The sequence below is a fragment of the Carcharhinus amblyrhynchos genome, chromosome 10 (genome assembly GCF_965287045.1).
Source record: "Carcharhinus amblyrhynchos chromosome 10, sCarAmb.v2.hapA, whole genome shotgun sequence".
NCBI classification, from domain to species: domain Eukaryota; kingdom Metazoa; phylum Chordata; class Chondrichthyes; order Carcharhiniformes; family Carcharhinidae; genus Carcharhinus; species Carcharhinus amblyrhynchos.
In genome coordinates, this window is record NC_137333.1 from 13,153,798 (window position 1) to 13,179,379 (window position 25,582).

At 40.1% G+C, this 25,582-nt stretch overlaps 1 protein-coding gene across 1 annotated transcript in view; it reads right to left on the reverse strand.

Moving 5' to 3' along the window:
- Positions 1-24,508, reverse strand: part of rbm26 (RNA binding motif protein 26) — a 72,700-nt gene extending 48,192 nt beyond the window's left edge. Inside the window, exons 1-4 of the mRNA XM_080198133.1 lie at positions 24,388-24,508; positions 11,929-12,047; positions 1,543-1,679; positions 1,336-1,427 (exon numbers count right to left, since the gene is read on the reverse strand). Of these exons, the coding sequence (XP_080054259.1) occupies positions 1,336-1,427; positions 1,543-1,679; positions 11,929-12,047; positions 24,388-24,446 (407 nt within the window). The 5' untranslated portion in view covers positions 24,447-24,508. The remainder of the gene's footprint in view (positions 1-1,335; positions 1,428-1,542; positions 1,680-11,928; positions 12,048-24,387) is intronic.
- Between the last annotated feature and the right edge of the window lie 1,074 nt (positions 24,509-25,582).

Sequence of the window (25,582 nt, forward strand, 5' to 3'; positions counted from 1 at the left end):
GTTGGGGTTAATGAAAGACACATGGATGTTGAAATCAGGCTTAAAAAGCCAATGCCTGTGATTTGGAAGCACGTGGCTACCATCTGGAAATTAGTGATGGAAATAAGAGAGGTCTCATGACTGATTTGTGGTCAGTTTCCAGTATATTTTATATAATTGACAGTAAACAATACAATACTGAACAACTGACCAGTACTACTGCAAACTTTAGGGCACTATTAAAGAAACAATATAATTAATGTTGAACAGAGAAACATTACCACATCCCAGCCGTGATTAGTGAGATGTGTCATGGACCAGGCTGTGAAACATCAATAGTACCAAGATGAAATATGGGCTTGTGTCACTGAGCAAAAAAAAAAATTTAAAAATTTAATAAGATCATGTCAGCAGGTCTAGTCTGCTGGATATTCCATATATACAGCCTATACATATATATAGGCCCAGACAATCTACTCCTCGGTAGCCCAAGAGCATTGAAACTGTTTCTGTGCATACTTTTACTTAGGCTCTATCTGGATTACTGTTTTCTTCATTAATACAATTTCAAGGAGGACGCTGCTACCCTTGAGGAAGCAAGTCTTGAACATTATTTCAACTGACTTTTGAATATTGTATAAAAAGAATTTAGAAAACTACACAATTATTCGGACTGGTCACTGAGCAAAACAAAGAGAGGAAGGCTTACATATGCACATTACAATTGCCAATCTGTTATACTAGTTATTGCATATAGCAAGTAAATCACATTCACAGAAACATTTGCTATAAGTGGTGGGATCATTACTTACAACTGGTCTCCATTAAAAATAAAACCCATAAATTCTCCTCTGCCTGCATTTTTTGGCATACTTCTACACTTCAGGTTGTAGAGATGCTATTGTTTCCTTAACAATTCAAAAATCAATCTTTGGCTATTTTTCCAACAGCATTCAGAACTTCATCCATACCAAGAAGCTTATGCCAACTACGTCTACTGTTTAGTTTCTAATTGGAGTAGCACGCTTAGCAGTGACCTCTTGAAGCAATGAAAATTTGACATGTTAAATGGGAGCAGCCATATGGTGAAAAGTCAAAACTTGCAAAGAGAATAAGCCTTTCAGAAGCATGTGGAAGGTGATTGAGAAACAAAAAAAAAGTTGAAATGAAAAACAGATCATGCAAAAACCACAGGGGTAACTCACTTGGTGCCTGATAGGTAGTGTCTTACGGGATGAATGAAGTCAAGTCAAAACAGTGACACAGTTAATTTTCCAAGGATAAGACAATTTTAAAAATAGCTGATAGTTACTCAAGTTTTTTTTAAAATTACAAACTTCAAAACAGCACAATTACCGGTTATCTCTGTGTCGTGATCCTGACTGCAATGGACTGTGATTCAACCTCCTTGTAAACTTTTTATCTCGATCATCTTCATCTTTGCTTCCCTATTTTTAAGAGTGGGAAATTAACAAATTTGAAGGTGAGCATCAGAAAAAGTTTTCAATTACGTAACATCATTAACAAAAAATCAAGACATACAATCATGATTGTTAAACATACCTCATCTTTTCTATCCTCTCTTTCCTGCCGTTGTGCAGGCTCAGATTTTACATTCACGGATGGCAATTGCTCAGAGTGAGGTAGATAACTCTTTGCAGTTATAGCTTCAAAAAGCTTTTCTACAAACGTATGGGTGTCTGTAAAGAAATAGTATTATTGTAATATAGTTAAGATACAATGGTCCGCAAAATACAACAATATTACAGTACAATTTAAACTACAAGACAAATAAGCTAAGTTATCAAGTGATTTTTCACTCAATTCAAACTGCTCTTCCATGAAAAAGACAAAATGCTTAATCGAGTTCTTAAGTGTTAATATTTGCAATAATGGTCTTCAAAGCCTCTGACAATTTGTACAAGTGTAAAATTAAAATTTTTTCCTTCAACTTCAATTCTTTTGTTTTGAACTATATATTAACAAACCATGTTTTTTTAAAAAAAAGAATCAATGGATAACAGCTCAAGTGCTTGAATCGTCTTGAGTCTGAAGGTTGTGCATTCCAGTTTCACTCCAGAAACGTCAGCACATCTCCAGGCTAGCACTCACACTGCAGGGAATGCAGTAGTTTTGGAGGTGTTGTCTCTTCAATGATAGATGGATGCAAAAGATCCCATGACACTATTTTAAACAAAGATTTCTCTGATATCTGTCCAACTCTACAGCCCAGCTAGTATCATCACAAAGATTATCTGGTCAACATCACATGGCTGTTTGTGGGGCCTTGAGACCTTGCTGCGTGCAAAATAGCTGCCTCATCTCCTGCATTGCAACATTTGTTGCGAAGCACTTCTCAAAGGTGGTACATAAATGCAAATCTTTCCTCTTTCTTTCAACTTAACCAATTCAAATTCACGTAGTCCATTACAGTGAACGGGAAACTAAAAGCAAACCTAAACCTGGCTAGAACCAGCTTAATTCATAGTCTGAATTCAGAGTCTACTTCCAGGCAAACGTTTATTTTGTTCACAATGAAAGGAATTCAGCAGCCTCATTTGAAATTCTTGTTTCGGCCAATTTTTTTTTAGGCCAGAGGAAATATAGGTGTTAAAATGATGTGTATCTAGGGTATAAGCAGATTATTGAGTGGTTGAGCAGCTTAGAATAAAGGGACATAATCATAGAGTCCTTACACGGCTGAGAGGGTACCAATGATCTCACCCAGGCTCTATCCCTGTAACCCCATATATTTACTCTACTAATCCTTCTGACACTAGTAGGCAATTTATCACGATTAATCCATCTAACCCGCAGATCTTTGGACTGTAGGAGGAAACCAGAGCCTCTGAAGAAAACCCATGCAGACATGGGGAGAACACGCAAACTCTAAACAGTGACCCAAACCGGAAATCGAATTCAGATCCCTGGTGCTGAGAGGCAGCAGTGCTCACCACTGTGCCATCCTAAATCAAAGCGGAGAATAAAGCCAAGAGTTAATTCTAGATTTCGGACAGAGAGCAGGACAAAAAACTTCAGTAGAGTTCGGCACAATCAGGAAATTGTGCCTGAAATTAAGCTGAAAGACCACAGTTCAAATACCTGCTAGGAAGAATCTGCATAATCACAAATGCAATATGTTCGTTCAACAAACAAGCACAATTTTTTTCCCCATTCCATTACAATATTTTACTTGATGTACTTCAAATGATCAACCTGAAGATGCACTTACTAAAGATACTTATCTACCTGTGAATGAATTGCCTAATTAAAAATTACTGAAAATGATTATAAAACCTACATGCAATTATTTACTACTTTGAGTACATTAGTCAGCTTCGTTGCTGCAAATGCTACAATTTTTGACATCAGAATTGTGGAATTACTGAACTGTTATGACAGAGGCCATTCAGCCTATTGTTTCTGTGCTAGCCCTCTAGCAGTAATTTACCTTGCAGTACTCTTACGCTCCCTACAATACATTCCTCCTTTCTGGATGCTTCAATTGAACCGGCCTCAACCAGACTCTTTAAACCACATGTAAAAAAGGTTCCCTCATGTTTGAGTTGCTTACTTTGGTAATTGCCTTACATTTGTACTTTGTTATCCATCGTTCTACCAATAGAAATAGTTCCCCCCTACCTACATTGTCTTGACCCTTCATGATTTCGATTATCTCTATCAAATCTCTGCTCAGTCTTTTCTTATCCAATCTTCCTACATAATGAAGTTCCTCATCCCTGGGGCCATTCTCATGAATCTTATCTGCACTCTAATGCCTTCATATCTTTAATTTAAAAAAAAAGTGGCACTCAGATCTGTACACTCTAGTTGAGGTCGAATCAATCTTCTATACAAGTTAAAAATAGCTTCTTTGCTTCTATACTTTATACACCTATTAATGAAGGCTCAAATGCTGCAAGCTTTACTAACCCCAATTCCAAACTGTCCTGCCACCTTCAACAAGTGATGCATGTATATAGCTCTGCTCTTGCACCCCATTTAGAACTTCATCTTATATTGTCTCTCTCATTCCATGTTTGCAGGGGGAGGGGGGAGTGAGAGGCTGTAAGAGGGGTGAAAATATTTCTTTAAAATTCTCAACAAAAAAGATACAAAACTAATTTGGAACCAGGAAGGAAAACTTGGAATTCACTGAGGTAATGAATTCCTGGCAAATTAACGTGAAATCTCCAGCTTAAAGCTGCAGAAGTTCAGGAACTACTATATGGAATGTCGTGGATGCTCTTGCAACAAACACTGTTAATCGGACAATTTAAGTTTTATTTCATAAGATTTACATTTATTATCACATCCCAAAACATTTCACATACTGAATTTCTTGCGTAGCAACTGTGTTGGAGACAAACATTCAACCATTTTGCATGTACCAGGACCCCAAACAATAATGAATGACTTGTATTGCATAGTGCTTTTTATGCATTTATAACATCCCTAAATACTTAATGCAATGAACAAGGAGGAAATGGGTTAAATCTAGGGTGGTCTAGGATGAGGAAGCATAATCTAAAAATCAAAACCAGATTTTTCAGGAGTGAGGTTGACATTTCCACACAAAGGGTCAAGAAGCTTGGAGCTCCTCTGCAGACTATAATTGATAACAAATCAATATTAAAATTCAATTGCTAATTTTAAATTTCAGATTAAGATCTGAGGTGCATTAAAAAGGGCAGCAACTGCCTGGTTAAAATCTTCAGCTGTGTGTTTACACAACGGAAATGCTTAGCTGTAACCTCACTAATTTTCAGAAAGTGTGCTTAGGGTAAAAGCTTGCTGCGTGTAGAAGTGTGTTTAAAAAAAACTTTTGTTGCAAACTCGTTCCTGTTGTCTTGTGTCAACTTCAATACCAGTGTGTCCAGGAAACTCATGCTCTCTTTGTCCGTTATGGCTTTAGATTTAATGAAGGAGTGATTATATTTGTGGAGACTGATGAATTTTTGTAATTCTGCTTTTATGGGAGTCCAACTATCACACGTCAAGACAATGTTACTGTGTAATTACATTACCTTAAGGAATTAGTAACAATGAAAACAGAAACCCTGAAAACCAAAAAGGTAGCCCTTCAGAAATTGAGGGCTTTTGGAAAAAAGGTTTAACCACTGGTTCTCGTTGTGTGTTAAATATCACTGTTGCTTGTTCACCTATTCCACTAACCTGTGTGTGCATTTGAAGTTCCATACTATCCTTTCCACAGTTCAAAAGGTAAATGCAAAATATTTTAAAACTTACTAGTGGCTGTATGTCAAAAGAGAAAAAGAGTGCAAGCTTGTGCCTGCATAAATATATCCTTCCTTACCAGTGCTTCAGCAGAAACTTGTAATGTCAATCAACTACTGAGCAATGTCATGGACACAGCTTAATCAGTCATGCGGATTTCAAACCATAAAAAGGTCAGGGAAACCTAAAACCAAGTGGTTGTGTGTGTAAATTGTATTTAAATTTTTTCCACTTTTGCATTGGTTTTGCCAATTACTTGGACTGAAAAATTAGTGAAAAGTTTGATCTGCATATAAGCTACAGTATGCACCACCAGAGTTTCAAATTCAAGCAGAAACGATGTGGGCCAGATGGATGGTTGTAGAATGCATCAGCTAACATTTTGCTACAACCAAAGATATAGCCACTGCTGTAACGTTAACCAACTTGAAATATAATTACAAATCGTTCCATTGACCACATAAGATCTAGTTTTCAATTAAGAAATTAGATTGTCAGAAACTTGCTTAGAGTTATTGAGTGTCATTTTGAGTAGTTTTCTTACAAGCTTTTACTCCGATTAAAATCTTTTACCAGCATCTGTTGAGAGTTCTGAGTATCTGGGTTTTAGAGGACTTTTGCCCGTTTTACCCATGCTCCTGTTTTCATTGTCATTACTGTTCTGCTGAGTTGCTGAACATCATATTGATCATAATTCTTTAAACAATGCATTTGACCACCTTATTTCTGATCTTCCGTTACCACATATTTTTGGCAACAAGGAGAAAATGGAAAGAGGAGAAAATAAACCTCTTCAATGTTTAGCATGGCAACACGAGGTTGCATACAGCAAGTAGTTAGTTTACATTATGAATCTGCGTGCAGATGGCTGTTTCGGGCAGTCGGAGAATTTGATGAGCTAAGCGAGGACCGGGTTGAATACATGCAGAGGGTGCAGCATCACATTTTAGCAAACTGAATAGAAGATGGGGCAAAGTAGCGCTCGATTCTGCTCAGTGTTTAAATTGGAGGAATCTGGCCAAGCCACAGGAATAGAGGACATTCCACCTGCAGGTTTAGTTGCACCTGTGCAAAAATCACCATAGTTCAAAGCCTTGGTAACTGTCCAAAGATTCAAGTTTCATAGTCACTTTCAGAAGACAGGTCAATCAATGCTAGCTTTGTGATAAAATTACTGCCGCTCTCCAAACATGCGAGTTCAGAGCAGTATTGGAAGATATGCTCAGAGATATATTCGTCTGCGGCATTAATGAAGACAACATTCAGCATTGTTATTGGGTGAACCTTTTAAGGTTCTAGAAATTTCTCAGAACATGGAAATGGCTGCCAGTAATACTAGAGATACTCAGCAAGCAAATGGTAGTGCCCAAGCTTGGTGGTGGTGTGGGGAAGATGAAAGCAGTGGAGTGCCGAGCTATGCCAATCATTCCAAGTTTATGGACGCTGTATCATCACTACAGCAAGAAAGGGCATTTAGTGAAGAAACAGAAGAGCAAGTTAAGGGCTGAGCAAGGAAATGTTTAATTCAAAGAAATCTCAGCGTTACACCACACTTGGAAAGCTCAGAGCAAGCTGTTAAATCTGCAAATTCAGAAGACGCTGACCAAGTTGACCTATTCCTCCAGAGTTTAATTAATATAGTTCCAACACACACAAAATGTATCGCTGTCCATAAATAGTAGGTTTAATATCAATAAGGTACAAGCAGAGCCTATTTTTGCTTCACAGTTGCAGTTGATGGTAAGCAGATCAAGTTGGAGGTATACACAGGAGCCTCCACTTCTGTAGTTAGTGAGGAAACCCAAGCACCGGTCCTTATTCTGTTGGAGCTTGATCTTCAGATGTACACCCGAAAGTCCATACCTTTGCGTGGGGTAATGGAAGTCCATATTGCATATAATAGTCAAGAAGAAGGGCATGGCTCCTTGTGGTCAAAGGGGCTAACTTGGCTAGGGCGTGATTGGCTCAGCAAAATTCCACTAAACTGGGGTGAGATGAAGCTTACAGGAGTGACTGAGAACGTTAAGATGTATCCAGATATGTTCAAGGATGAACTGGGTATATTGCATGGTACTGCTGTGAAGTTGTATGCTGATCGTCACTTTTCACTTTTTCAAGGCCAGAACAATTCCCTACATTGTGAGAGGGAAAGTGGAGGAGTTAGAACAACTGCAAAGTCTTGTAATTATTCAGTCTATTCTGTTTTCTCATTCTGCAGCTCCAATCACTCCTGCCCTTCAAATTTATGGTTGGTGCACATATGTGGTGACTATAAGCTCATCATGAAGCAGGTTTCCCAAGTTAGATGCTTATCCATTACTTAGGGTGAAAAATTTGTTTTCAACTTTTGCCGGAGGCAAAATTGGACATGAGCCAGGCAAATCAACAACTTTAGCTCATGGGAGATTTGAAACAATACATGACCATCAACACACAAAGAGGCGCTCAAGTACAATCGTTTGGCGTAAACTCCAGTTGGGTGATCTTTCAAATGGATGATGGACAACCTGTCGCAAGGCATTCCACTCTCCTTGGATGACATCTTAATTACAAGGAAAACCGAGGAGGAGCACATCAGCAATCTACATCAAATTTTTAAAAAGATTTTCAGAGACAGGACTGCATTTGAAAAGGAACCAGTGTCTTTTCCAGGCATAAAATGGGGAGTACTACCCACAGAATCACTGCACAAGACTCATCTCCTGCGGAGCGGAAAATATGAGCGACATACACACTACGCTGTTTCATGTGGTTTCAAATGGTCTACCAGAAAGAACTGTTCAAATTTTGAGAACAGAGCTCTCTAGATTTTTTATTCCAATATTATAACGTGCCACAAGCCACAACCAGGCTCAGATGGTCCAGAATGTTGGGTTGTGAGACTGTGAAACAGAAATTGTTTGCAGGCACCAATATCATAGTCATTTACGGTAAGACCTAGGGTCAGAAAACATTTTGTAGTCAGTAGCCATTATGGATAACATGGCAAAAGGTAACACTGCTGTGGACGTTCACCAGGAAGCTGTTCTTAAGGTTCAAGGTTTGCCAGTGGGAGTGGAAGAGGAACATTCATTTACAGATTCTCAGCCTCTTATGCCTACAATTCCAATTCACCGATATAACATTCAACAATGTTATTGCGTAAATCACAACCACAAAGTTCCTGAAAGAAATTCATATAACTGAGATATCACTTGTTATATTTCTGTCCTGATTGGGGTGGGGGGAGGAGGGGGAAGAGAGGTGAGGGGGATTTGAAAGTTCACGGAGAAGTAGTGTCATTTTGGAGTAGTGTTATGGGCCTTTTCTCCGAATTAATTCTTGTAGTGGCATCTCGAGGGTTTAGAGCATGCAAGAGTTTTGGCAGGCTTTTCAGTCTATAAAAGAGTGTTCTGCGAGCATGACGCACTTTACTCATACTCCTACTTTTACAGTTATTACTGCTCTGCTGAGTTGCTGTTATTGTTAAACTTCATTATTTATTTATATAAAGATCATCATTCTTTAAACAATGCATTCAACTACATTATTTGTGGTCTCAAGTTACCACATTTAGTTTATCAAACATAGACCTGCTGCCAAGTCTCACACCTGGGGCTGTGAACACATCTGCTTGGTGGTAGCTAGCTCCTGCAAAGCAAAAAATTCTCACGTCATAAGTTGGTGATATATTCATTTGTTTGAATGGATCAAAGTACAAGAAAGGACCATCAAGGCTTAAGCCCACCATCCAAGCACAGCGAAAATGTGACGAATCCCTCAACCACGCAATTACCTGGAACATGCAACAGCAGAAGTAATCCAGCAGCAAACTTGGACGTAGCTCTGGGAAATTTCTTTCCAACTCCCCAAGGCGATTAAAAAGGCTTCACAAGACCTAGCCAATATACAGATTCAAAACAAAACTACGAACAATTCATCTTCTGTAACTGGAAATCTGCTATTCACTCAAGAATCTCTCCAAGCTTCTTTGTAAACCACTGCAGAAAACCACACTTCTGGGCATCTGCCTGTCCATTTTGTATCTATGACCTTTCATCTTTTCATCCAAACTCAATCTATCCAAACCTGACTAAATTCAAATCCTCTATTTTGAAAGCTTCTCCAATGTAGTGGGAATATATGGGAAAGCAATCTGTGAAAAAACAGCGCCTTTGGATTACATTTTAAATGAAGACAATAAAGCTCCAAATAGATTTACAGGAAAACTAAACAGGCTCCTAAAAAAAATGATAGGGAAGCAAGAAAATTATACTCTTTTGGTAACAGAAGATAAATGCTGAGCCACAATACTTAGGATATGAAAATATAGCTGAAGGCATAATCGTAAGAAACAACTACTGAAATCTGGAGAGCTGCATAGGTAAATGGCGTATTATGATAAAATAAATGCTCCATCAATTTAGATGACAAAGTATGCAGTGAATCCAGACTACAGATGTCAGGATTAAAACAAAACTTGAAATTAAATTGAATAAATCAAAAAATGCAAAGTAAAAGTTGGGAGTAGCAACATATACAGCGAGTCTGATTGTGCTTAAAGGCAAAGGGTGGCAGTGCTCAAAAACGGAACAATTCTGTTTTAGGTACTCCATCTCAGGAACATATTAGATAAAACATTCAAGAGATTAGAATCAATCTCTTGCTATTCTATTCAAATATACTGCCTTAAACCCAACCACAGGCACACACACCAGACTGATATCTCCGGTCTTTTAATTGAAAAAATGGCTCAAGGTTCCCATTAGGGCACTTTTCAGTTTGGATTCATTGAGACTATGACATTGACGAGACAAGGACAGTCACGCTGATGTATCAAACTTCCTCATTAAAGTGACAAAAATCCCAAGAGTTAGTTGCTTGAATGCACAACTTTACCACTGGATTAAAAGAGCCCTGTGTTCGCAGTGCAAACACAGGAAATTGGCTCTGAGAGCTAGAAATAAACAAGCAGCAATGTAAAAGTGCCTTTACTCAAATCTGATTACTGAGGGGGAAAAAAGTTGCTAATGAGAGCTGAATTTGATCCCAGGTCAAAGGAAGAGATTATGTACCTCTCTAATTAACTAGTTCCTTGGACAACAGGCAAACTTATATTCAAATATAAATGCAGGAAATCCTAGAAATACTCAGCAGGTCTGGCAGCAGTTGGGGAGACAGAATCAGAGTTAACATTTTAGGTCAAAGTCCTTTCATCAGAACTGGAAAAGGTTTGAGATGGAACATGTCTTAAACCAATAGGGAGGCAGGGAAAAGCTGTGGGATGGGTGGGTGAAGAACACTTTTGTAATTATGTGAGAGGTTGGAGAGATTACTTGATTAAAAAAGGATGACAGTACAGACAAAAAGAGAGAGGCAATGAGAGAAGTGAAAAAAAAAATGAGGTGTCTGGAAGAGGTTTAAATGAGAAAAGCAGAATCATCAAAAACAAACACCAAAGAAATATAAAAAAGGACAGTTAATTGAAATGCTTTACTTAATTCTTCAACAAATTTATATATTTTTTAAAATTTTCTAGCTCCTTGGACTGATTTCCTAACTTCTGGAAAGAGGGAAGCAAAGCTACAATACTCACCAGCCAATTAACTGATAACCTTCCTGCGATATCAGTTTTTTTTTCCCCCTCTTGCTTCAGTGATCCTGATCTGCTGCACAACTATCCCAACTTCCAGTAACCAGAAAGTACTCCGCAAAAAGACCATTCAACCTTTCTGGGACCTGCCCGTTGTAGAGGGAATTGCACCAGAAGTGAGACACTGTCCCACCCAGCTTTGTTTGTGGAGCTGGATGGTGAGAACAGAGGAGGTAAAAGAGGTATTCTATATCCACTACCTGAATGGGAAAGCACAAGAGCAATGGAGAAGTGAATCAAAACGTTACACGGAGAACTATGCCTTAGAAATGCTGAAAGGGGAAGGTTTGGCATAGATGTGCTCGCTGGAAATGGCAGCAGATGATATGATGAAGATGGAGGCAGGTGGAAGGCAAGGATATGGGCACCTCTTATCATGTTTCTGTAATGGGGTGGAAAAGGCAGAGAACATAGATTTGAGGGATGGAACATCCACAGTTGTCAACCATAGTGCCAGGAAATCCTCAGTTGAAGAAGAAGACATACATACCATAAGTGTTGGTATGGAAAATTGCATCATACGAACAGATGATTCTTTGCAGAAAGCAGGGTGTGAGAAAACAGTCAAGATAATTTATGGTGAATAATATCTTATTCTCTGATTGCATTGTTTCCAAACGCTGGTTGTTGGTGCTGATTCTGCTAGTCTCAATTATACCCCCGAGACACAGATTTAATTTCTTCACTTCTCCCATTACCTAACACACAACCCCTACCCGGCTGTTACGTCTTGCACCATCAGCCCTTTTGTCATTTAATCTCTTCTACCTTACAACCCATCATGACCTACCCTTTTCTTTCTCCTGTCTTACTTATACATTTTTAAATGATCTTAGCTCTGCTGAAAGGTCACTGATTGGAGGCTTTACTTGTTTCTCCTTCCATAGATGCTCCCAGACCTGCCGAGTATTTCCAGTGTTTTCTGTTGTTACTTTGGATTTTTGCATGCACTTTGCTTTTGTATACATGGATACAAAACCACATATCTCTGGGTATACTGCCCAGCTCTACAAGATCGAACGCTAATATTTTCCTTTATTGCTAAGATGTATGTGAACATAGGATGTTCTTTACTATACCTTTCTGTAGGAAGACATCTAATTGGTCAACACACAGTGCCTTCAATTCCTTCTCAGTTTTATCCTTCTTTACTAAAGCAACCACATATTTAGCAAGTGCGGATGGATCTGCATCACATCTGTAACAGAACACATGCAAAAAAAAAAACTGAAGTCCAATAATACTAATACCTTTTTCAACAATAATGTATTGAATTATATTGAGTACACATTTTTAAAGATTATGAATGACTCATTTTAAAAATGATAAAAGGTTTCAATTTTGAAAGGATAAATTTTTTTTACAAAGATGCCAGCTTCCCGTGATCCTCTCTCCTGGAGTACATAGGTCATTCTTAATTTCTTGTAAAAATGTAGTAACTGAGAGTCAATGTAAGCCAAGAACCTTTTACAAAATCAGATTTGTCTCTTCCCAGCACAACAGTCTTACAGCCACTTCAGTAAATTTTAAAATTAGTTGTATTTTAAAAGGTAAGTCATTGCCACATTTATTTGCATACATTCTCTTGTTGCATGATGACAAGAATCAGTATTGGAAACTATGACTAAAGCTTTTGTCCACATAACTAACTCAGTTTCACAAAGATGAAAGGTACCTCAATGCAAGTTTGCTTACTCTTAACGTCTCATTTTACCCTAATCACAACTAAAATGAGCAAGCACATGAAGAAAGTGCAAATCAATGAATCACAATGCAGAAAGGTTCAACTGTGTGTTGATCATGTCTAGATAGCTGCAAAATCAAGCCAGTTTGCAGATTATCCAGATAAAAACATACATGAATGTAACATACACGATGTGCAATGCCACAATCGAGGGAATGAGGTATGTATGGATGTGCAGAAATAAAGAATGGTTACAGCATAGGAGGTGAGCACAAACTCCATGTCCATGCCAACCCTCTAACAGCCAACTCAACTAGTCTCACTCCCCATGTTTTACCCCAAGCCACTGTAAAAAAAAGTGCACATACAAACCTTTGGAGTTGAAGCCAGGTAACAGAATGGGATAAATAGTTGCAGAGCAACAGGAGTCAACGGTTTTTGCAGTGACATTAACAGCACACAAGTGGAAGTTCTCATTAATTCAGCTGGTTTCTATTCAAGTCTGGGAGGGGTTGCCTCTTAGCAAGTATAAAACCATCACTGACACAAACCTTTACATTATTCTTATGCATACTGACTTCCACATTGCTCTTGGTTTTAGTGAGTAATGACTGCAAAAATGGAAAATTCAGGCTGACACGAAGTGCAGAGAGGATGTTAACCTAATTGATGGGACATAAACTATTCAACAGAAGATGATGGAGGGAAACTAGTAAAGATTCTTAATATTATGAGGAATTTGAATGGAGCAAATGGCTTCCATTTGAGGACAGAATCAAAAGCAATAAATATGGGATAACGTAGCCAACTAAAGATCAACAATGAGTTTCCAGCAAATTTCTGTATAGAAAATGGCAAGAACGTGGAACTCTCAGTTATATGGATTGACTGACTCATTTCCAAATAGCTTTAACATATACATGAAAGAGAATGAAAAACGGATATGGGGACAGAGTGGGAAGAGGCTTCTGTGGAGTATAAACACTGGCATAGACCAAGCAGGCCAAATCACTTGTGATTGTGCTGCAGATTCTACTTAACAGCAATATAGACTAGTGGACTGGATCAGCTCAAAGTTCATACAAAAAGCATTTTACTTGGAGTAGAGAGACACAGCACCTTCAGCAACTCAGTAACCATAACCTCACATGCCCCCATAACTCCCAAAATTTTCTTTCTACTCTGCACAGATGAAGAATTGCATCTAACCACAAACATAATGCTCTAATTTACCTCGTGGTGGGGATCACAGTGATAGCGCTACTACTGATCATCATCACTGATTAAGAAGTATCCATCATCTTGCATTAGGATTCGGTTGGCAAAGAGGTAACTGAGGAAGAGGACAATGACAGTGTGTGTGCAATCAGAAAAACTGGGAGTGAAAATGGACAGCAGGAAATTGCCCTTCTGCAAATAATAGCACCTGGGCAGCAAATTGTTTGCATCTTTAGAAATGCATCTGCTCTCGAGTTATCTGCATCTGCCTCCCTTTCACTCCCACCATCTTTAGCTACTGCAGTAGGCACTAGCAGACCAAACAATTCAGACTACATAGTCAGCTGCACTCCCTAGTCATTTTGTCAACGATTAGTGCAAGCACCACCAAAATGCTACCCTGTGTTTCAAGAATTTTCTCAAGTCCATCTCAGCATAACAGTCATAAGATCTAAGTCAACTATTAAAGTAACCTGAAATAAGCAAAAATGCTGCAGATGCTGGAATCTGAAACAAGAACGAAGGATGCCGGAAAAGCTCAGCCAGACATCTGTGGAAAGAAAAACAGACTTGACGTTTAGAGTCCGTTTGAGTCTTCATCATATAGCTGAGTTAAAATAGCAAGCAACAGGAAGGTTGGGGTCATGCTTGTGGCCTTTAATGAGGGTGGACGAGGTGAATGGCAGATGTTGCATCTTCTGTGATTGAAAAAGCAAAAGGTGCAACACCTGAGCCTTTATTTCCTCACCCTTCAGTCCCCAAACACTACTTTCAGGTTAAGCAGCACTTGTACGTCCTTAACTGAAGGCAACATACACAATGATGTACAATGTCACAATCTAGTGAATGTGATATGTATGGATGTGCAGAAGTATAGAATTAAAGAGTGGTTACAGCATAGGTGAGCACAATTGTGCAATGCCACAATCTAGTGAATTACTGTATCAATTATTGTAGTCACTGCTCCCAGTGCAGTCTCCTCTACATCGAGAGGGTTAAATGCAAGCTGGGTACCTGCTTTGTAGAACACCTTGGCTCAGTCCGCAACCTTTCTGTTGCTTGCTATTTTAACTCAGCACTTTTCTCTTATGCTCACATGTCCATCTTCGGCCTGGTGCAAAGCAGGTGTGAAGCCCAACATAAGGCGGAGGAACAGCATCTCACCTTCTGATTATGCATGTTACAGATCTCAAGACTCAAAATCAAGTTCAACAACTTTAGACTGTGACTTTTCTCCTCCATCTTAATATCCCATACATTTATCACCGCAGCGCAATACCACCCCCCCTTCGGACCTTTGTTCTCAAGATTGCTACATTGTGCTGCAATTTTTCACGACTACACTTTAATGTCTAATACATTTCTCCCTCTCTTTAGGTCTGATGAAGAGCCAAACAGAATCAAAACATTAACTCTTGTTTTCTCTCCCCACAGGTGCAACTAGACATGTCGAGATTTTCCAGCATTTTCTGTTCTTGATTCTTGATCATATGGTTTTGTTACCATTTTAGACCCTGAAGGATGAATTAAGAGATTTAGAATAGATGAATTTCAAATCTTAGGAAAAACGATAGCTCATGTGATTCACAGCTTTGCCACAAGTATAAGGCAAAAAAGGATAAGCAGACAAAAACAAACAAGAATGAAACATGCTCTGGATTAATATAAATGAAAATATGTTTCGGTATTTTCCATTTAAGGGTGTGGTATCGCACAGATATTCTTAACATGAGAAATTCCATAATAAAAATACCATCCTAAGCTGTTCTTTTCAAAATGGAAGAAATTCAATAAGGGTAAACTATTAGACACAAAACTATTCTTTTTTAACCTAATGAAATATTTTTTCTAGTTGAGAAAGATGATGTTTTCTGACTTCCAGAGGCAAAAGTTCTTTTGTAGCATTTTGGACCAGAGATAACTCAATAGCTGAAGTGACATAAACACAACAGGTGAATGTGGTTGGGCAAAGGAAACTTACGGGCAGTCTCTACTAATAAGGGGAAAACCAAAACCAATAATGAGCTATGCACTGCCATAGCTGGGCATCCAACAACATATCTTTAGTTTGAGAATTACCCCGCACTCTTCAGAATTACAAAAATGTTACAGCGCAGAAGGCAATTCAACCCAGTGTGACTGAGGTTCTCCAAATATGTAACTCGAGCACCCAGAAATAGGTTAAACGAATGCACTTATAGGAATCAGATGTAACCTGCTCTATGACGCTATTAATAAAGCTTAAGATACTATACGCTATATTAACTACTCTCAGCCTGTTCTGCCACTTTCAATGATATATGCGTACTTAGACCCAGGTCCTCTGCTCCTGCATCCCTGCAGAATTGTGATCATTATATACTGATTCTCCATTTCTTCCTACCAAAATAAATAATTTCACATTTCTAATGCATTGAAATTAATCTGTCACCTCTCTGCTGATCTCACCAATTTATGTCCTTTTGAAGTTCTACAATATCCTCCTGGTTCATAATGCTTTCAAGTTTTGATTCATTTGCAAACTTTGAAATTATGCCCTCCAAAACAAGACCTAGGCAATTATACACCAGGAAGACGAGGTGTCTTAACACTAGTCCCAACATTGATACCTGGGAAATTCCAGCCTGAAAAAGATCCATTAACCTTACCCCGTTTCCTTTCACTTAGGCAATTTCTTATCCATGGTCGTAATGTTTCTTTCACCCTAGAGTTACAATTTTGCTCAGAAGTCTGTTGTATGGCACTGTATCAAATGCCTTTTGGAGGTCCATGTACTGCATTACTCACACCAATCCTTTCTCTTATCTCCAGCAAGTTAAACTTTTAACTTGGGTAAATATGATTTTCAACTCAAAACAATTTTGTCCACAAGGCTATTGAAGTTGATAATGACAGGAACCAGGGTGTATGAGTTTCACAGATAGAATAGAATTCATAGTATCCCTACAGGGAGACCATTTGGCCCATCAAGCCTGCACCAACAACAATCCTATCCAGGTCCCATCCCCATGTATTTACTGTACTACTCCCCCGACACAAAAGGGGCAATTTTGCATGGTCAATCAATCTAACCCACATACCTATGGACTGTGGGAGGAAACTGGAGCACCTGGAGGAAACCCATGCAGACACAGGGAGAATATGCGAACTCCACACTGAGTCAGCCAAGGCCAGAATTGAATCAGAGTCCCTGGCATTGTGAGGCAGCAGTACTAACCACTCGACCACTGTGTCGTCCTGGACATTGTCATGACAAAAGAACGTGGATTTGAGGATTGCGAAATAAACAGCAGAATGACCAAAATGGTACACTAAAGCTAGTGAGATCAAATGTTAAATGGAGTAAAGAAATTGAAAGAGAGGGAAAGAAAGATTGAATTGAGGAGAGAGAAAATATTTAATTTTAGGATCTCTTGGAAAGATTCACAACCCAAAGAAATGAAAAGTCACACGAACCTTAGTTAACCTTCAATTACCTTTGGACAATGATCAGTTTTAAAAGAGTACTCTGCACCTATAATTACTGACCCTAAATATCTACCATACAAGTACTGCAACTTTAATATCAATAGAGAGGGAGGCACAAAATGCAACTTTTCTGAAACTAACAGCAGAGCACACAACTTGGACAGCAACATTTGGATATCACTATCTGCCCTATGGCAATTGGTGGCCATTTAGGCATAAATAACAGCAAGCACCTTTAGCTTCAACATTACATCAGTTAAAGCAGCTGACCCAATGTTTCTATTGGGTTGCATGGTCTAAAAGATATCACAATAACTCCCTCATGCCACATTAGGATGATAACACTTATCAAGTTGAACAAACAAGGAAAAGTTGCCAGTTTTATCCAGGAAAGACATTAAATATTGTTTTACCTATAGATTTGCCACAGTTGACATACCCATCACTAATATAAACAAACATGACAAACATATTCCAAGTAACATTTGTAAATTAATGTTACTTAAACATTTTTAATAAATACAATTGAAATACTTGCACCTTGTTTGCATGTACAGGCAGTGAACCAGTTGCTGCCCCACTTTCTAATGCTATACATGCAAAATGTCCTAGCCATCTGCTCCTGCCCCAAATTCTCTCTCTTCAGTACACATATTTCTGTCCTCTACAAAAGCCTCTCCTAACTAATCCCAGATCTTCCCTCCAACATGTTACAACAGTTAAAGTGAATGGGAGAGAGACAGAGACCGAAGGAAGAGTTTCAAGACAGAAACAATGAGCAGATCAAGCATAATAGCAACATGCTGAGCTGCAAATAAAAGCCAATGAGAAGAGAGGCAGCAAAGGACAGAGAGGCCACGAAGATTAGAGGGAAAGCAGTTCATTCACAAAGTTATAATTCCGATTCCAGAGGAAAATCAACTGTGTTGCATTGCTTCTGTAGGAGATCTAACACCTCAAGAGGAATGCGAAATAAAAAGCTAATTAACTTTCTGCCTTTGTGCAATCTGAATAGACCATGAGCTGCATTCAAAACATTTAATAATTATTTCTCATGGTCTAATACTTTCCTTAAGCTAAAATGTCACTTGATTAATTGCAAAGACTAAAATGGTTTGCAAAACATCACAGGCTACATCATGTATAGAAACCAATCCACCACTTTGACCAAGGAAGATCAGGTTTTCCATGTCCTTTTGTTTAGGAAAAGTATGGATGGATGGGTGGATGGATGCGAGGGGGGGAAGGAATTGCATATTCAAGGATATTGCTATAACACAAAACAAATCTCCTGCTGAAGATTACAAAAAACTAATGTCTCAAGGAGATGGGTGAGTTTGGAACCCAGACATCCACAGGTGACGTTAGGAATCAAAACAAGCCAGTTCAATTCTGCTAACATTAATCTAAAGGAAACAGTTCTTGCAACTGATGGCAGGTGGTACAGCGATAGCATCAGGAATCCACCATGGTGGATGCAGGGAAGTGTGCAAGCGATCTGCTTAAAATTACAAAAGCATGTTAAAAATAAAAGCAAGCGAAGCTTCAGAAAAACACAGATAGAAAGGAGGGAAATAGGTTAAGTGAACAGATTTCTTTTTGATCATCACTCATCAATGGAAAGAAGAAGTGGGAGGATAGATCATAGTAATTATGGAGCAAGGAGTGGAAGATACAGGCATTCAGCAGGTAGACTGAAAAGATAGGGGTACCAAGAAAGAACAATGACCTCAGGAATATGAAAAGTATGTGTGATGGGAGGAAGGAACAGTTACGTTTTTTGTTTTTCTTGACACATGCAAGTTGGCAAAGCTAATTTATTGCCCATTACTCAGTTACCTTGCAAAAATGTTAATGTACCCATTCCGTGAACAGCTGCAGACCTTGCAGCAATGGTCATGGAAACACAGAAAATAGATAAGAACATAAGAAATAGGAGGAGTAGGCCATCTAGCCCTTCGAGCCTGCCCCACCATTCAATAAGATCATGGCTGATCTGAAGTGGCTCAGTTCCACTTTCCCGCTTTCTCCCCATAACCCTTAATTCCCTTGTCTGTCAAAAACCTATCTACCCATGACTTAAATATATTTAGCGAGGTAGCCTCCACCACTTCAACGGGCAGAGAATTCCAGAGATTTACCACCCTTTGAGTGAAGAAGTTCCTCCTCAACTTCATTCTGAACTGCCCCCCCCCCCCCCCCCCCCTTATCTTGAGGCTGTGCCCTCTAGTCCTGCTGTCCTTTCTGAACGGGAAGAATCTCTCTACCTCTACCCGATCCATCCCCTTCATTATCTTATACGTCTCTATAAGATCCCCCCTCATCCTTCTAAACTCCAACGAGTACAGACCCAGTCTGTTTAGTCTCTCTTCATGGTCTAACCCCCTCATCTCCGGTATCAGCCTAGTGAACCACCTCTGCACTCCCTCCATGGCCAAAATATCCTTGCGCAAGTGCGGCGACCAAAACTGCACACAGTACTCCAGCTGCGGCCTCACCAGTGCCCTGTACAGTTGCAGCAAGACCTCCCTGCTTTTATATTCTATCCCCCTCGCTATAAAGGCCAGCATACCATTTGCCTTCTTGATCACCTGCTGCTCCTGCAGACTGGGTTTTGGCGACTCATGCACAAGGACCCCCAGGTCCTCTGCACCGTAGCATGCTGCAGCTTTTCGCCCTTTAAACAGTAATCCCTCCTACTAATATTTCTGCCAAGGTGGATAACTTCACACTTGCTAACATTGTACTCCATCTGCCAGGTCCTCGCTCACTTGCTCAGCCTATCCAGATCCCTCTGCAGACTTCCCACACCCTCTGCTCAATTTGCTTTTCCACTCATCTTCGTGTCATCAGCAAATTTCATCAACCTACACTCAGCCCCCTCCTCCAGATCATCTATATAAATGGTAAATAGCTGAGGCCCCAGCACTGATCCCTGCAGCACCACTAGTCACCAACCGCCAATCAGAATAGCACCCGTTGATACCAACTCTCTGCCTCCTATTAGACAACTAATCCTCTATCCACACTAATACCTTACCCCCAACTCCATGCCCCCTAACCTTCTGAAGCAACCTTTTGTGCGGCACCTTATCAAACACCTTTTGAAAATCAAGAAACACTACATCCACCGGTTCCCCTCTGTCTACCGCACTAGTCACATCCTCATAGAATTCCAATAAATTCGTCAAACACGACTTCCCCTTAATGAATCTGTGCTGCGTCTGCTCTATCAAACAATTCTTTTCTAGGTGCCTCGCTATTTCTTCTTTGATGACACATTCAAGCATTTTTCCAACAACAGACGTTAAACTAAGCGGCCTATAATTCCCTGCCTTTTGCCTGCTACCTTTTTTAAACAGCGGCATAACATTAGCCGTTTTCCAATCTTCCGGCACTTGAAGCAGGCCACTTGGTCCATCGAGCCTGCTCCATTATTATGATCGTGACTGATCGTCAAACTCAACATCCTGATCATGCCTTCCCCACGTATCCCATGATCCCTTTACCCTTTAAGCTTTATCTAATTTCTTCTTGAAATCACACAACGTTTTGACCTCAACTATATTCTGTGGTAGTGAATTCCACAGATTCACTCTTTGGTGAAATTTTTCCTCACCTTAGTCCTAAAAGATTTACCCCTTATCCTCAAACTATGACCCCTAGATCTGGGCTCCCCCACCATCGGGGACATTCTTTTTGAATCTCCCGTCTAATCCTATTAGAAACTTATAAGTTTCTACGAGATGCCCTCTCACTCTTCTAAACTCCAATTGATATAATCCTAACCAACTTAGCCTCTCCTCAAATGACATACCTCCTATCCCAGGAATCAGCCTGGTAAACCTTTGCTGCACTCCCTCTATAGCAAGGACATCCTTCCTCAGATAAGGACACCAAAACTGCACACACTACTCCAGGCATGGCCTCACCAACATCTTATACAATTGTAGTAAAACATCACTATTCCTATTGTCAAATCTTTTCACTATGAAGGCCAACATACCATTTACCTTCTTTATTGCCTCTTGTACCTGTGTACTTACCTTCAGTGACTGATGCACACCAAGGTCTCGCTGAGTAGCCATAACTCTTAATTTACATCCATTCAAATAATAATCTGCCTGTCCATTATTCCTACCAAAGTGGATAACCTCACATTTATCCATGTTATACTACATCTTCCATGCATATACCTACTCATTCAGCCCGTCACACTGAAGCATTGCTGCCTCCCCTTACAGCTGGTCCTTCAGCAATGGGAATTATGCATGGCATGCTGGTGATGGCAAAGGAATAGCAATCTATATCCTAACAAGGATGGTGCGAGATCTGAAGAATGTGGAAGGGGATGGCACCCCCACAACATTACCACCCTTGTGCTACTTACTGGTAGCAATCACAAGGGAAGTAGGTACTGCCAAAGTAACGTTGCTGCAGTACACATCATGATTCATCACTAATAGCTATCGTGTGCAGAGTGGTAAGCAAGTAAGGCCCATGCCCATGACAATACTACATCGATGTAGCCACTGCTGGGTCATTTCTCTACAACTCCTTTCACGTTATTACTAAGCATAATTTTTTTTTAAAACCTCAAAATAGAAAACAAAATAAGAAAAAAGATTAGAAAATAACTGTTCAAGAGAGCAGAAAAGGCAAGACAGAAACACAAAGACAGCAGAATTAAGAAAGAAAAACCATATTCTCTAACTTACCACGTGTGGTAAAATTATCCAGCACGCACTGGAAATCCTCAGTTGGTGCCAGATAATCAAAGACACTGGTTAATAGGTTTCCATTTACTCATGGAATACAGCACAATAATTGTAGCAGGATGGGGCCATACAGTAGTTAACACTGCTGCCTCACAGCACCAGGGACCCGGGTTCGATTCCCAGCTTGGGTCACTCACTGTGTAGAGTTTGCAGATTCTCCATATGTCTTCATGGGTTTCCTTCAGGTGCTCCAGTTTCCTCCCACAGTCCAAAGATGTGCGGGTTAGGTAGATTGGCCAAGTTAAATTGCCCCTTAATGTCGGGAACTAGCTGGCTAAGTGCATGAGGTTGAGGGTATGGCAACGATGGGATCATGGGTTGGTGCAGACTCGATGGGCAGAATGTGCTATGCTGTAGGATTCTATGAACTAATATCTCAGTATTCAGGAAATGGAGAACAGTATTCTATTTACTTCCAAATCTTCCGAAGTATATTAAAACACAAATTAAAGTATATAATGTAGTATATATGTACAGACTCCAGGTTACATTGTAAATGCTGCTGGTTGGTGGAGTGACAATTTGTATTCGTGGAACACCAGAAATTCTGGTTAATAGCGATTACTCGAGTGACAGATAACAAAGTTTACTATGCAATGCCATGGGAGATCAAACAGGTTTATTAATAATCTTATATTTGCATGAACTTGTTTTTCCCATCCCAAGTATCAATTTGGTCATCTGTTATGATAAAATGAATTTAGAAACTTTTTAATCCAGGTGTAATACATTGCCTCATTGGAATGCACTAAACTTTTGAGGAAAGCAAGTAGGCAATTGGCTTTGCCAGCATCAGCTGACTTGTAAATGTAAACAATCTGATCTTCATTACTGCAGAAACAACCCATGTCTTTTTGTAGATCTTGGCAGCTCTCATTGGATTAACTGCTTCTGCATACTACCCAGTAAGTGCAAAGAGAAGTAATATTAGTTTTACAATCTGCCCATTTCAAGTACACGGATCCTACTGACAGTTTTGCTGTTAAGCATGAGCAGAAACATGGAGTGGAGTTTGTGTTCCATGGACCTAAAGAACCACAGAAGAAAACAAAATAAAAGGGTAGGACAAAGAGGAAAAAAACTGGAGGGGAACGTACTGCATTCTTTTTCTGCAATTCCTTTGTAGAATAAAAATATATGTTTGGTGAAGATATGGGAGACCTGTTACATTCATTACAGCAGGTACTTCAAAAAAGATAAACTTACCAATCAAAGTACTAAAAATGCATGAACACTCAGTTTTTGGAATGGCTGTAAAATTGTGTTAACAAAAATATATTTACTGTTTGATTTCTGCAAATTATAATGCAGAAATTTAATTTATGCTGTGTGCTTCAGCAGCCACAGGAAGGAAATATAAAAGTAAATATTGAAAATAGTGCATTTAATACTTACCTGCAGTCAATTAACATTTTAAAAAGTAAGCCTTCTATAAAATGAATTGTTGGGGGTGGTGGGATTGGGTGTTCAAAGGGAAAGAAAAGGGAAGGCATTATCATGCAAATGATCGTTTTTCTATTTAACTATTACTCTGCACTTTAAAATAGCGTGGCTACGTTTTGACAAATAACTAAAGAACTTGATTTTAAAAAAAAAACAGGAGGTACTCGATTAAGATTTTAAATAGCAATAAGGAATGGTACGCCATCTATGAGTTTTAGTAGGTAGGCCTTCAATATCACAAGTGCAAATTACAGTAGTAACTTAGTGCATTGAAGTTTTATGGAAGACAACTGTCACTTGCAGCACAAGTAAAGCCAACTTCTTTGCTAAGCCCACAAGTGTTGTTTAGTTTCTGGACTAACTGCATCGCAACCCAATCATTTTATTGCCCTTCAGCACTTGCAGTGCTTTTGATACAGCAGTACCATTTTTTAAACAAAAAATCATGGTCTTCCAAGTATCAACATACATCTAGTAAGATTGTAAACCCCTCTAAGAATGGATGATGTGCAGAATGTCCACCTAAAACACTCACCATGTGTTATCCATGGTGAAAATTAGGTACATACAACACATCGTCCTTCATTTGGGGGGGGGGGGGGGATGGAAAATCAGAATATCTGCCATGATCAAAATGAATGGCGGAGCAGGTGCGAAGGGCCGAATGGTCTACTCCTGTTTCTCGTTTCTGTGTTTAAGAGAAGGACCTAGAGACAGATCGCTGAAATGTTTAAGGACCAAAAGCCATTTTGCAGAAGTGCAGGGGACGAGAGAGATAGCACTGCCGAATTATGGAGTTAAGCTAGTTTGAGGATGGCCCTCACCACCAACCCAGCCAAACAACCAATCATCCCTTGCACTCCTACAGCAGCAACCTGGCCAGATCATGAAACATCTGCAACGGGGGGGGGGGGGGGGAAGGCGCAAACTCTTGCACGGTTACTTACATGGGTTCCAAGGTCTTGGTGAGCCACGACTTGAGGGCATCGAGGTTTTCTATCATCATCGTGAGCGATCATGGGGAGGGGGGTCGAGACGCCCTCGTCAAACACCAAACGGAGGGAGACGGGGTTGGCGGGGGGGAAATAGGGTGTGGGGGGAGGCAGGGGCAATAATTGGAGCCGGGGGTGGCTATCAGAGCTCTGTAGGGGGAAGGGGAAGAGGAATTCCGGTCGAGAAAAAGGGAGCTAAAATTGTTCTCCTTCCCCCTGGGGAAAGACCGGGGGGGGGGGGGTGTGATTAAAGTCGGAGCATAGAAGGAAAAGCCCCCCCCTCTCCACCACAAATAAGCAGCAGCAGCAGCTCCCGGGGCTGCTCAACGTGTCCCAGGGACACAGGGCCTGCACAAATAATATCTCCAACAACAACAAGAGGCCGCAGAAGGGGGGCAGAGAGAGAAACTGTCCTCGGGAGCCGGTGTCGACCTTTTTTTCTGTTCTCGCTTTCTCTCCCTCTTCAGACCTAAATGCAAGCCCAGCCGGTGTCCGGCAGTGTTTCAGGAGCCTGGCCCTCAGCGCCGGCTGCACACTAACATTTCACACACACTCTCTCTCTCTCTCCCCTCGCTGAGTTTGTTCAGAAAATGGCGGCTCCCTACTCTCGCCCGGCCCCAGGCCTCGCGAGATTCCCCCCCCTCCAGTGGGCGTGGCTACACTCCCCCGCCCCCAACAAAAATGTGTATCCATTCGGTGCCGAGTCCCAAACACGTGTTGGGATAACTCAGAACGGCCAGTCCACCCAACCTGCACATCTTGGGACACTCGAGGACAACTTAGCATGGCCAGTCCACCTAACCTGCACATCTTGGGACATGATGTAGAGATGCCGGCGTTGGACTGCGGTAAACACAGTAAGAAGTCTCACAACACCAGGTTTAAGTCCAACCCGTTTATTTGACAGTAATCCCACAAGCCTTCGGAAACGGTGTTCCTTCGTCAGGTGTGTGGAAGGTTCTGATCAGAGAAAGGCATATAAAGACACACAGAGTTTACAGAATACTGATTAGAATGCAAGTCTTTACAGCTAACCTGCTATTCAAGTCTTAAAGATGCAGACAATGTGAGTGGAGATAGCATTAGCATAGGTTAAAGAGATGCGTATCGTCTCCAGACAGGACAGTAAGTGAGATTTTACAAGCCCAGG